We start from the raw sequence: 14,242 nt of genomic DNA on the forward strand, positions 1-14,242 counted from the left end.
CAACGTATCACCGATTCCCCACCAGCCATTTTGGAAGGGCGTCTACGGGACCTGCTTGTTGAAATCGTTCAAACCCCAAATGTAAAAAAACCAGCAAGGCAAAGCTAGCATCCTTTGCTGTGTGGCAGAACGGATGCATCTAGCGCTGGGTCACAACCCAGGAGAGAATGACAGGTGTATCTGTGGTCTGTTCTTGGCGTGCACCACAGCTGCAATTACCTTTGATGAAACCAGACAGTTGAGTAGTTCCATCATTGTTAGTTTAGCTGGGAATTCATTAGGTAGCCTTTGAACCCGCTCTGGAACAATTGGGACAAACTTGGAGCCTCTTCTGTTTGCGATTTTGCATATCCTGTGCCAAGTCCGAGCAGCTGGAAGTGGGCTTTTTCAGTAATTGTGTGTCACACCCACTGTTTGCATTCTTCTGTCCTGTTTTAACAATAGCTTTTTTACTGAGGTTGCAAAAGAAGCAATTTAATTAAACTTAAAGAGACCCAATAGTTCAAACTGCATTACATTTAAAAAAATTAAATAGTAGGCATTGCAAACTTTTCTAGGAAAGTATGCACTGGAAAAGTTTCAGTAAACTGACATTTAGTTCTGAAAATAAAGTTCAGAATTAAATTCTCTATATTCCAGAAACTAATGAAAAATATATGAAATGTTACGGATGACTGAAGCAAAAATCTGAAATTTCTAATTTTTCAACTGTATACTGAGAATCTGTTACATTACACTTCAGGAATATGGCTTAGAAAAGGTCAATAATTTGCCAAATGTTTCTTTTTTAAAAAGTCAGTACTTCTGATCCTAAATGTTAAGATTGCCTGCATTGCTTCAGAATATCGTTATAAAGAAATAAACAGCCACTTGGTTTCACTATACAGAAGTTTATTATGAACATGACAGAGAAAAAAGACAGCAAAAGCAATGTTGATGCTTTAAGGCAACTCTTAAAAGATGTTCTATGAAGATGATGCAACTTCTGTTTAAATAGAAATTATGAAAATATCAAATTGCATCAATAACTTAACGTTTAAGTTGAACAGGTTTGCACTAAATAGTGAAGGAAAACACTTGTTGATCTTAATGCCAGCATTAAGATATAGTGGCCTCTTCTGACAATCATATCTTGCATCACAAGCCATTAAATCAGGAAATTCCTCATTAACCATAGTTTCATGTGTAATCCAAACCAAAATGAACTTCCGGTCAAGAGGAAACTAGATTGCAAAATTGTGATGTCTTTCATATTCCGCTTTATTCTCTAAATAATTGGAAATTGAAAACCATGATCAATTTTGGGTGTCTTGATTTAACTGATTCTACTGTGAACTGCCGGGAAATATGGGCAAAGCCCCTTTATCCCACCTTATTAAACCAAGCTGTGATCAATGGAATTGACCATAAGTAGCATAGTTTTAAGGAATAGGATAAAAATATTTACACACAAAGGTCAATATGCAATAATATAGTTTGCATACTTAAGGTTTTTTCCTCCCTCAAATCATATTGGAAACAACCAGATAACATCATGCTATTTGTGAGTAAAAGGGAACAGAACATTATGGATGATAACAGCAGCTAGAAATTCTTTGAAGCATTATTTCTTAAGGAAAATGTAAAAAATACACTGAAAAAAAAAGAGTATCAAAATTAATAAAATGAAGTGTGACAGTGATAACTCTCTGTTTGGACATCTGTCTGAGAATAGTACCAACAATCAACCGCTACAGTAAAGATAAAATCCAGGGTTGTCATGGGAAATTTCACCAGCTATTAACATAAATCTGCAGTTGTTTCATTCAGCTCCCATTATTAAAAAAATAATGCAGCATAGTTATTCTACTTGGATCAGTAGAATATTTTTGGGGAAGAGGAGTATATACAAAACCGTAAAAATATAAATGCAAAAAATAACCGATAGGAAACAATTAGATGAGATGATTGCAGTTATACCATTATTACATCCTCAAAGTTAGTATGCAGAACTTTAAACTCCTGAGGTTCAAATGATGTGCAGCCTTAATTACCAGCTTTAAGGTCTCTCCTTGACCTTCCTCAATGAGAGAGGTATTCGTATGCTGGGTTACTGGTTTGTTTAACCCATAGCTGGTCATCGCTTTCATCTGCCACACCAACATACACGATTTGGAATGGTGCTATGTCAATTTTTAAAAAGCCTAAAGACCTGAAGTAGGAAAACCTCACATTCCTGGTTTGCTGCCAGTGCTCATCTTGGCTAGCCACCTTCTTGCCCACTCACCCTCACACTAAAGTCCTTGGTGGTGTTTTGATGGTCAACTGCTGCATTACACAATTATCAACAAACAAGCCCTTTATTTGTTGACTAAAAATACTGGAAGACCAAGGAGGTATGTTAATTTTGCAAAATATAGGCAGACCGAATCCTGCCCTGGCATTTGGCCTCTTGCCTTGGGTTTTACAGGGATGGCAGACTATTTTAAAACTGAAAAAAAAACCCCACTGAAAATTCAGACAACTGTGATTCAACCTAAAAGGAGTATCCACACTTTTGCCAATGACCGTTATCTGCTCACTCTAAACATCTAAATGAATATTGTAGACAGGTATTTCAAGTGGATTGCTTAGATAATCAGAGCAAAACTACTAGATGCAACACAAAGCACAGAATACTTCTTGAATAATAAATGGAAGAAAACAGGGTGGGGTGAATAGTGATTAAGGTTACCCCAAATCTTAACCCTATTGGAAAATATTGAATCAATGCGAAGTAAGCACACACACAAACAAAGGAATCTTGTAACCAGTATGAGATTTTGTGCATACTGAACCATTATTTCAATGTCTTGATTTCATTTAGAGAAAAAAATAGTTTTAGGAGAACAATTTCAGAATTCAATTTACAGCAGAATATGCTGACAGGTTAAGATTCCCTTAAACATTTTGCCACTGGAAATGTAAACTAAAATAATAGGCCACCACGGCACTTTTAAAAATAAAAACCATGTAATTCAGTAAATCAATAGACAACACTTGTGTTACTTGGTTCAGGTTGCATGATGCAAAAAGGGGGAAGTCTTTTGCAAGTTGATAAAAAAGTGCAAAAAGAGACAACCGCAAAGGGTGTGTGTCACAAGCAAGAACACTACAACAAACTTCCAACATCTCATATAAAATTAGTTTAGAAAGTTTTGGTTTCTTAAGAACTCACAAAAATTTATTTGGACCCATTCTGAAATGAACACGTGTCGGCTGAGGAACGTTTTTATGGCTGCGTAAAATTCTCTCTTTGCTAAAATAGTGCCAAGAAATCATAAGCTTGCATAGAAAAACAAGAATCTCAAATTCCCACTGGTGACATGCTTAAAGAACAGAAATACAGGTAATGCAACACAAACATAGTGCAAACCATGGCAGGCCATGATAGTTTGGCTGCCGCAGATCAGGGAAAAGGTTATATATCCTTATATATATATATCCAGTCATCACAGTTTCTGGTCTTTGAATTCCATCATTTGCCATGTTTAAAAAGCACAGCACTGCTTCTCAACGCAATTTGAGATCATCGCCACTTCCCAAGTTTGATCCAGGACTAGGGTCTTGTTGTCTTCTTGCCTGGACGAGACACAGAGGACAGAAAGAGGGGACGGAACACAAATTAGAGATAATAGAATTTTGCACATCAAATCAAAATGTTTTACGATGACATTTGAAACTACCACCAGGACAACTAACCACCTGAAAATGGAACGGCAGACGGTCTTGGGCTCAGAATGCTGTGTCAGTGCCCAAATTGGAAGGTTTTAAAATATCCAGTTTTAGATTTAGATGTTTATCTAGGCAACTCTTCTCTTCTTTTGCAGAGCTTGTTCCTATATTTTTACAGAGTTAGATACCCCAGGCAAGAAGTGCCAGAGTTCTGCTTTTTCACTTTCACCCTGATTTAGTCTCCACTAATTCCAGTTTTTCCTCACATTGGAATTTTCCATTTCACAGCTTCCATCTTTCTTGCGTTACCATTATGAAAAGCTAAAGTCATCTTGTTTTATTACCACCTTTGAAAAAAAAGGATATTTAGTGGCAAGACTTTACAACCATTCATTGAGTGGCTGTTCAAAGTTACAACGGCACTGGAAAAAGTGACTGATGACCATTGCGTTGTCATGTGATCAAAATTCAGATGCTTGGCAACTGGCTCATAATTGACCATTGCCATGTCCTGAGGTCATGTGATCACTTTTTGAGATTCTTCTAACAAGCAAAGTCGATGGGGAAGCCAGATTCACTTAATAACCCTTGTTACTGCAGTGGTTCACTTAACAACTGTGGCAAGAAAAATCGTAAAATGGGGCAAAACCCACTGAACAACTGTCTTGCTTAACCACAGAAATTTTGGGCTCAGTTGTGATCATAAGTCAAGGACTACCTGTACTACAAAGTTTGTATCTTTATGTTCAAGAAAAGTTCACTGCCATCACCATTATTCGTTAGACTGGAACTCATTTTATGAGAGAAGTTAAGCTCAAATTTTCTAATTGTACAGTTACGTTAAAAATTAAACAACATGACTAACCACCTCTTGCAAGAGCCTCATACCATATACATTTAAATCAAATCTTTGCATGACAGACACAATATGAAAGCCATTACAGAAAATGTATAAGCTCATTAAAATAGAATGATAAGGCAGAAATAATAAAAAATGCACATTCACTCTTAAGTATCTCCCGGAGCAAACAAAATATCACTGTAGATATTGCTTTGTTTATTGGAACCCCACAAAACTGTCAAATCTATTGTTTGTTAAAGCAGCTCAGATAATTTCTATAAATTAAATATTGAAACATTTAAATAAATCAACATAATGTGCATATACCTACACACATAAATGTGACATTATTAAACTTAGCTGCATAAGGGTTTTATTTTCTTTCAATTGTTTTGAAGTTTTATTTTTTATTTAGCATTCTTAACATACACAATTAACAAAACAAGCTTTAAACTTAAAAAAAGTAGAAGAGACAACTCCAAAAGAATTAAAAAATACAAGTTAAGAAAGAAAAATAAGAAAATCCACATTTTATTTTATAAGGAACAATAGTTACTGGTTACTAATAAATTCACTAGTGTAATATGAATAATATAGGATATTATTGCAAGGCATTACAAAATATCGGCCATAATAACCCATGTTGTTACGTTCTTTGATATAAGTTATTGTCTTTCCCAAAACAGCTTCGACCACACATTTCTGACAACCATTCCTTCATATTTTGAATAATATCACATTTGTAATGTCTTGATATGATTCTTTTACTTGCTCCCCATGCTTGATACTACCATAACTCTTGATAAACAGATTCCGGATTTATTTCATTTCAGGACTTTTGGGAAGAATTAGTGGCCTCTTTATTTAGCCATACAATAAGATTTAATCTTTGGGAGTAATTTTAACCAGCCCCAGGGCTGAAAAGAGTCCTATTCATATACCAAAGGTTTTCTTTCAGATAGACAGCTGTGGTCCAATACAGAATTTCAGGTATTTAAATATATTTTACACAACTTTGGAATATTACAATTTTGCGAATCCAAAAATTGAGTGAGGTTAAGGAGATATGGTGCTGAGAAGACTCCTGCTAGACCCTTGATCAACCCTGACTGCTCTTTAGAAGGCCAGATCCTGAAGCTGAAACTCAAATACTTTGGCCACCTAATGAGAAGGAAGGACTCACTGGAGAAGAGCCTCATGCTGGGAAAGGTTGAGGGCAAGAGAAGAAGGGGATGACAGAGAAGGAGGTGGCTGGATGGAGTCACTGAAGCAGGAGGCGTGAGCTTAAATGGACTCCAGAAGATGGTAGAGGACAGGAAGGCCTGGAGGAACGTTGTCCAAGGGGTTGCGAGGGGTTGGACATGACTTCGCAACTAACAAAGTAGAAAATCCAAATACAATATCTATGTCCGTCTGTCTATCTATGAACATCAATTAAAGTGAACCTAGGCCTATCTATTATATCAGCTTTAATGGTAAAGTCAATTACAAGCCTGTATGTTAAAGCATAGTTTAAAAAAGAAGTTATCGTGTCATTATTATCATTATTGTTGTTGTTGTTATTATTGAACCTCAACTTATATACAGCTGCTTAGTTACTTATGAACACCCTGAAAAATGCCAATAGTTCCTCATTTCCAATTAGCAAAATTGATCGCTAAGGAGCCATCCCATAATAATCTTTCCAGACAATGTTTCTCTCGTGTATGGCTTCTTTCTGAAGAAGAGGCTGGACTGCTTTCTTTTTGCCTAGAATTTGCACTGAATGTAGCGCAGAGCAGATAATCTTTGCAAGTCAAGCCATCCTGTAATACATGTTTGTCTTTCAGTCAATACAGGCTAAAAAGGGCTGAGCAACAGTGAAACACGACCGACAGTGATCAATAATAATTATATATTTATGGCATCACTATTAACATGAAAGTTCTTTTTCAAATAAAAGCATATTTTTTTCCTAATGGAAAAAATACCGAAGAAGCTAAGACCTGCAATGGACTTTCAAAAGGCATATAAAGATTTGTCCAGCTGAGAAAAATGAATTAATGTGCCAAGGATTCAGTTTTCAGCTGAGAAATTGCCCATAGCTTACAGTTTCATGTTACTTTTTCAAGGAAAAGCTTTTGGTTTTTACTGTAATTGTATTTTCTTATGTTTTATAATCTTACAAGCTTCTTTGGTAAGACTTGTGTGTCCTGAAAAACAGGCTAAACATCTCTTAAATAAACAAAGGCTATCACAGCCTCAATTAAATGAATTGAGTTCAGTATTTCAAAACATGCAAAGCAATTTTTCCATGACCATATAGCCTGATATTAAATGTCACTTCCCCTTCTCTGTTTTCTATAGAAACCCATCTACCAAAGGGTAAGACATAATAATTTTCTTATATTTATACTCAAGGCAACTTTTTTCTTGCCTCTAGACTACACATTTTAAAAGCTTGCTTCAATACAGAACTGCTTGAACTACGCAGAATTCTAATTTCTACAGTGTAGTCAAAGGGTTATATCATTATATAAAGATACATGTATGCTTTGGAAGTTTAATGCAAGTATATTTACTGTCTTCCCACAAGGCAAAACGGCATCTTTTGTAAAATCCCCATCATGTGGTAGGACTTGTGGTGAGACAAAGCTACCACAAGAAAAGCAGCAACAACAGCATACTGGCAATCTCCTGTCTGTGGCATTAAAGTGTATCCAGCAAACAAAATCCTTGCAATGGTTCTTGTTTGAACTGATTTATATATCAGGTTACGTTGTACAAAAGGGATAAGCAAAGCAGCTAGCTTGGCCTATCTATCTTAGCTTCTGCAGCTCGTGCTGCTGCCCAAGAGGAGATAACAACACATACTACTACAAGGACTGGCATTACGATGATATATGCTTGTTTTGCTTCTCTGGTCAATGAGGAAGAGTAATCAACTACTAGGGAGAGCGTTCTTTAAATTATAATAACGATGTTGGGTTCCAAGTTGCATGAAAATTTAACCCCTGTAAAAGGCCTTCATTAAACGTTACACTGCATGCGCTTCTTTACTCTGAAAGATCACTAAGACTTTAAAATAGTCAAGGCAGGAAGATAGATACACTTTACTTTCCATACATAAAAAGAAATTTTGTAAGTAATATTTTCCAGATGTTGCCACATGGTATGCAGCATCAATCCACATGAATCTTTTGTCTCCTGGCTGTGACTGCAAGTCTGGGTCCTGACTTCCCAGTGCTGCCGTCTTTTTAATTTCAAAATCTGCTACTGCTTGTGTTGTAACTTTCTCTCATTTGCTTTAAATATCACTGCAATTCTGATTTATTAAGGGTGATTTCCAGGAGACGGCTTCTCTTAAAATTCTCTGGTACATTTAATTGCAAGTTCTTGTGCTAAAAAAATAGCACCTCTTCTTTTCCTCCCCCCCAAAAAAAATGTTATAGAGGTTTCCATAAGATGTAGATCATTTACCTTTCCGATAAAACTGTTTTAATTGCTAAGCCGAAATTAGAAATATTTTTTTTTCAAATTATGTTTAAAGTGGTTAAATATTCTCATTCTGTATTTTATATCTTCTTCCCTAACTTGACTTTGCCAAAAAAGATGCATTGGATGCATACAAAAGTTGCTTGTGGGAGTATTAATGAAGCCTTCCATTGAAGCGAGTGTCGCTCTGGGGCAGCTAGGACGTGTCTGAGAATGATATTCATGGCCGGCCTTCAAAACTGCCAGAGGCTAATCTAAAATAAGACCCCTGTGGAAGAGTTCTTCTAAGTTTTTGCACATGCAGAAGACTAAAGCAAATAAAAAAATCCTTTATGGGAAAGGAATTGTATAAATAAAGAATACAATCTGTGATCATTTTCATATGCTGCTAGGAGTTGGATGAATACTTCCGAAGAGCTGGCGCCTCTTTTGAGGAGTGGCAGACCAAGGAGTATAGGGATTTCCCTTTTTATTGAGCTCAAATGTGGTATCTATTAAAGTAATTTAAACTACGCAGGATTTTTTTTTATATCTATAAAAGAAACTTTTATGCAGACTTCGCAGCAACCCTATATGTCCATTTGTAACAATGAGACTTTTAATCTTTAAGCATTCTAATTGTACGGGTTCAGGAACCTCACAATCTGAAAAGGAGTCAGCTTCAACTTCAGCTTTATACAGCAGCCCAATTTTTCTCCGAGAACAGAGCTAAAATTCAAGGCAGCAATTTTGAATCTTTTCAAATATTCTAGAATTGTGGAATTTGAAATGTATAAACTAAGGAAAATCAAGGAAAATGTAAACAATAAAATTGCTAGCCAGCCTTACTTTCTAAACGGTGGGTTTTAATCCTGGAACAAACCAAACGGTATCTAGTGTGGAGCTGCCACTCGTGGTGTACAGACGGCCGTTGCCAACATGTGTCTCCCTTCTTTAAATTAGCATACCCCCCAAAAATCAGAAAGACGAGCAAAGCCTCCACCCAAAAAAATAATTCAGATATGGGGGCGATCCCTAAGACTGTGTAAGGGGGCAGAGGGAATAATCTGGAGGAACAGAAGGAAGAGCTGCAAGCAAGATGATAGATAGCATCTATCCAGAACATCCAGATTCAGCCATAGTTCCATTCCATACGGCATTAACCTTGTGAACTCACAAGCTTCCTCCTTCCGTTATATGTTCAAGATGGACAGTGTTTAATATTTATTTGTTATGTACATGTAGGGGGTGTGGGTCTATACATATGTTGCATACAGTATGTTTAGGTGCGTGTCACGTACGTGTTCACTTTAAGAGTGGGCGACTTAATTTCATTTTTGATGTTTGCCGTTGCGCCCACAGCAAAAAAAAACCAACAACAACAATAAAGGTTATCTTATCTCTTCTCATCTCATCTTATAAAAGAAGTCTGAGTCTGGAACAGAAATGTAATTTGAGGAAGCTCTCAAGGATAACTGTCTCTAGAGATAAAAGGGGTGTGTGTGGGGGAAGAAGCACATTCAGATTTGCAAGATGCTCTTATTATACTGGTAGTGTCCTTGGGTTATGACAGCAGTCGCAACCAGGACTTCCATCACTTAGTCGTAAAGCGTGACAACAAGGGCTGCGTGGGTTGTTAATCGAGGACCGCACATGACTATGACTTGGGAAGAGACAGGAACTCAGCAGGTGAGAGTGGTGGGCAGGTAGGAGCCGCGGAGTGCAGATGGGAGGTAAACCCGGGAGCTGCTACGGAGTGTGCAGCAGTGAGGAGTGGGAGTGACTTGCGGGAACGACCTGGGACCTCCTGGCAGCTTCCCCACTGACTTTGCCTGTGGGAGGCCAGAGGAGAAGTTGCAAATGGAAATCACGGGACCCTGGGACGCTGCAACTTTGGTAAGTGCACTTGAATCACGGTCATGTGGCCCTAGGGGCAGGCCATAGAATGGAATGGAATGCAATAGAATAGAACAGAATATAGAGTAGAGTAGAGGCTGATACTTGGAAAAAGAATAGAATAGACAATAGACAATAGACTAGAGCAGGGGTCTTCAAACTTGGCCCTTTTATGACTTGTGGACTTCAACTCCCAGAATTCCTTAGCCAGTGTGCTTGGCTGAGGAATTCTGGTAGTTGAAGTTCACAAGTCATAAAAGGGCCAAGTTTGAAGACCCCTGGACTAGAGAATAGAATAGAATAGAACAGAACAGAATATAGACTAGACTAGACTAGGATGGGATGGGATGGGATGGGATAGGATAGGATATATCCTGGAATGGAATACAATACAGTAGATAAAATAATGAATAGAATAGAATAGAATAGAATAGAATAGAATAGAATAGAATAGAATAGAATAGAATAGAATAGAATAGAATAGAAGCTGGAAGGGACCTTGGAGGTCATCCAGTCCAGTCCCCCGCTCAAGCAGGAGACCCTATACCACCTCAGACAAGTGATTGTCCATCCTCTTCTTAAAAACCTCCAGTGATGGAGCGCTCACAACATCTGGAGGCAATGTCTTGGTCATATGACAGTTGCCACTTCCAGGCCTGGGCACAAGACCCCTTTTGTTCCGTGTCATTGTAACTCTGAATGATCTCCGACCAAGCGGTCATAACCCCATGACTACCTGTACCCTCACGATGAAAGTAACATAGGTAGCCCTCAATTTACAGCCAGTCACTTAGTGATTGTTCAAAGTTACAATGGACCTTCCTGTGGTACTTAGGATCTGGATTTGTAGTTTCAACAGCTCCCCCTAGCCCCCCATTTCCACCACCCCCAGTAGAAGCACCTGACCGTGCTCTGGTGCTCAGCAAGTAGGCCACATTTAGGGCCTTTTGCAGCATCCCAGTCATATAACTGCATCTTTCGATGTTTTTGTTCAAACTTGGCATTTACTTCCAGCTTTCGGCAAAACCCTTAGCGAACTACTGGTTTGCTTAATGATTGCAGTGTTTGCTTAACAACTATGGTGATTCACTTAACAACAGCCATGAAAAAGGCTATAAAATCAGTTCCGTTATGTGGAGGACCCCGTTTATGATTGGGATGGGCAAGATCCATTAGAGTAATAACGCGAGAACTACCCGTACAGGTAGTCGACCTACAACATTTCATTTAGCGACTGTTCAAAGTTACAACGGCACTGAAAAAAAAATGAACGTTTTTCGCACCACGGTTGTAGCATCCCCAGGGTCATGTGATCAAAATTTGGATGCCTGGCAACTGGCGTGTATTTATGACGGTTGCTGTGTCCCAAAGTCACGTGATCCCCTTTTGCAACCTTCAGATGAGCAAAGCCAGATTCACTTAACAACCACGTCACTAACTTAACAATTGCAGTGGTTCACTTAACAACTGTGGCAAGAAAGGTCGTAAACTGGAGCAAAATTCCCTTAACAAATGTTTCCACTTAGCAACAGAAATTTGGGGCTCAATTGTGGTGATAAGTTGAGGACTACCTGCATTAGTTTTTGTGCCTTTGGTTTCCAAGTTTGGTTTACCCTGATATTACAACAACAACAACAACAACAACAATAATTATAGAGCCTTGGTGGAGCAGTGGGCTAATGCCTCCTTAAGTAACACCAGCTGCCTGCAATTAGTGCAGGTTCGCATCCCACCAGGCTCAAGGTTGACTCAGCCTTCCATCCTTCCGAGGTAGGTAAAATGAGGACCCAGATTGTTGGGGGCAATTAAGCTGACTTTGTAATAATGCCGCTTGGGGTGTGTATGAAAGCCCTAATAAGCAGGCATATACATAGAATGAAGGCTACTGCTAAGCTTGTAAGCCACCCTGAGTCTTCGGAGAAGGGCGGGATATAAATGGGATTAAAATAAAAAAATAAAATAATAATAATAATAATAATAATAATAATAATAATAATAATAATAATAATAATAATAGTTGGAAGGGACCAAACAATTCAAACAATTAGCTAACCTAGGGACTCTTTGAGACCAGTAACATTCCACATTAAAAAAAACCAAAAACTCGCTTTAATAGACGGATTGACATTTGTTACAAACGTACGGGCTAAAATCTCAAGTCTTCAACGAGAGTTCTCAAAAATCACAAAACTGAAATATCAAATATGGTAAAATAAATAAATAAATAAATAAATCTAGAGGTTTGGTAGAGTACTAACCAGTCACTGACAGCAGCTGTGAGACTCTCACCTCCATTTCTTCCCGATGAGACCGGTCTCTGTCTTCAAATTCTCGAGTTCTTCTCCGGGCTTCTTCGAAAGCCTGCTGTGCTAATGCATCTTCCTGCTACCAACCAGAAAGCAGAGTCAGGAGAAAAGCAGTCTTACTTGCCTTGGGATCAAACGTTTGCTGGGGCTGAAGCCGTCCCCCGGCCTAGCTCTACCCTTTGTGGGAGAAATAGGCACGATGCGTCGCGAAACAAGAGCGTGCCACGGAGAGTGAGATACTGCTAATGCAGATCCGTGGCCGTATGCAGCCTCGGGGTTGCGCCTCTGTTGTCTTGAGGAGCAACAAATGCGGCATTTTTAAGATGGTGCGCTCCCCCTCCACCCCGCCTTCAGTCATTCTGTTTCTTCTCAAGTTCAAACTGGGTGTTTTGTCAGGTGGCATGGGCATAGCTCAGTTCAGTCTGAGTTGGTCAGTGGGACCAGAGGCCGGTTCTTCCAAGCCCATCCTCAGAAATTCTCGAGACAGAACTGCCCAGTGAACACATCCTGGACACCGAGAGGTTCCTTGAGGATGGGCCCCAGAATGAGTCCGAAAGCTTGGAAGAACAATCCTCTCTCCCGCTGACCCGACTCACATCGGTGGCTGCAGCGTTATCCTGGGACGTGTACATTTGCCTTCGTGCACGACAGCTTAATTCCTCTACTGTTATCGTGGCCTTGTGCGGATTCTCACAGGGTGCTTGTCCCTGCCATGCAGGCAATGAAGAACAGAAATGATTTGCAACCTGTATGAGAGAATCACTGTGATTTGCACCTCAGCAAAATTAAGAAATTAGGCTTGCTCTAAGTCTTGATATGACAGTTGAAAAGGTGTTATCTTGGCATCATCTCTTTATAATATTAACCCTTGTGTAGTGCACCAGATAATACAGTAATAAACCTGGCTGTTATCAGAAGAAAAATGTCATACGGCTGGGTAAAATTGTTGATATTATTCAATTGCCAGAGGCTTTATTGATTATCACTGTCTATAATTTCAGTCTGACATTTTCAAACCAAACATGAGAATCTTCCACCGTAAGTTTTATAATCTGGAAAGCTTTTTGTTGCATAAGTCTAGTATATTTATTTTTAAAAAATATTATCAGGTTTCTGCTAACATTTCTCAATTAACTATTCTATGCTGAGGAATTACATATCCAACCATACACGACAACATGTAGTTCTGACGCTATTTTTTAAAAATATATTTATCTTTTTTTTAGTATTACCCTGCTAATAATCAAAAGCTGCCTGTATAATTGTTGATATAAACATATTACATTTGCTCATATTCCATTAGTAATCAGATTTTCCAAACATTTACAGCTGATAATTGCTTTGGCTCCAGAAAATCCAACTATATTTTAATATGCTCCGAGTACATTAAAATTTAAATCTAAAAATTAAATGATTATATCAAAAAAACCCCATTAAATTGCCTTTGATGCCTAAGGCATTTTGTGAGCCCTTAAGCTATTTTGAGAAATGATGTAAAAGGGCATCTGAGGGCCTTTGCCTAATTTAATACCAACTTCTATTAATCAATAAACATCATTGAAGGCCTCAGCAATCTGCACCGAAAGGCAACATACACACTGGATACTGGATTCTACTTTCATGTAGATCGGGCCCTTTTGGTCAATTTTTATCTGGGTACAAAACAATGCAATCTCTTTTCAATGTGCCAAGATGGAACATAACACCAACTGCCATCTGGGAATCTTGTTCCTGACCATGGTCTCAGCAGCTGCCATTTCATGATGTAAAAAGGGATGGAGAGGACCAAAGTCGTACAGAGGTCCCAAAGCTCTCTGTAGCCATGCAGATCCCAGTATTCACTTTTACAAATAAGAATTTTTAGTCATTTTACAAAGTATCACCTACCACAAGAAAAATACTTAACATCCAGTAAAGCATACACTGTAACAATCTAGCGGTATTCACCAGCCCAAACTCAAATGAAATTTGTATCATTCAAACAGATATGAGCAAACTTCTACTTGCCTTCTCTTGAGCTACAAAGTCAGTACATAAGCCCCCTGCTGAAATG

General features: G+C 38.4%; 1 protein-coding gene across 4 annotated transcripts in view; it reads right to left on the reverse strand.

The window, feature by feature from the left end:
* Positions 1-880: 880 nt before the first annotated feature.
* The window catches only part of CBFB (core-binding factor subunit beta), a 42,938-nt gene continuing 29,576 nt past the window's right edge, over positions 881-14,242 (reverse strand). The window contains exons 5-6 of one of the 4 annotated variants that reach the window (XM_083370186.1): positions 12,173-12,265; positions 881-3,600 (exon numbers count right to left, since the gene is read on the reverse strand). In XM_083370186.1, coding sequence (XP_083226312.1) covers positions 3,532-3,600; positions 12,173-12,265 — 162 coding nt within the window. In that variant the 3' untranslated portion in view covers positions 881-3,531. Of the gene's footprint in view, positions 3,601-12,141; positions 12,269-14,242 lie in introns of all 4 variants that reach the window. The other 3 variants (XM_083370188.1, XM_083370185.1, XM_083370187.1) reach the window with 3 other exon arrangements.

Source organism: Vipera ursinii, assembly GCF_947247035.1.
Source record: "Vipera ursinii genome assembly, chromosome: 10".
Classification (NCBI taxonomy): domain Eukaryota; kingdom Metazoa; phylum Chordata; class Lepidosauria; order Squamata; family Viperidae; genus Vipera; species Vipera ursinii.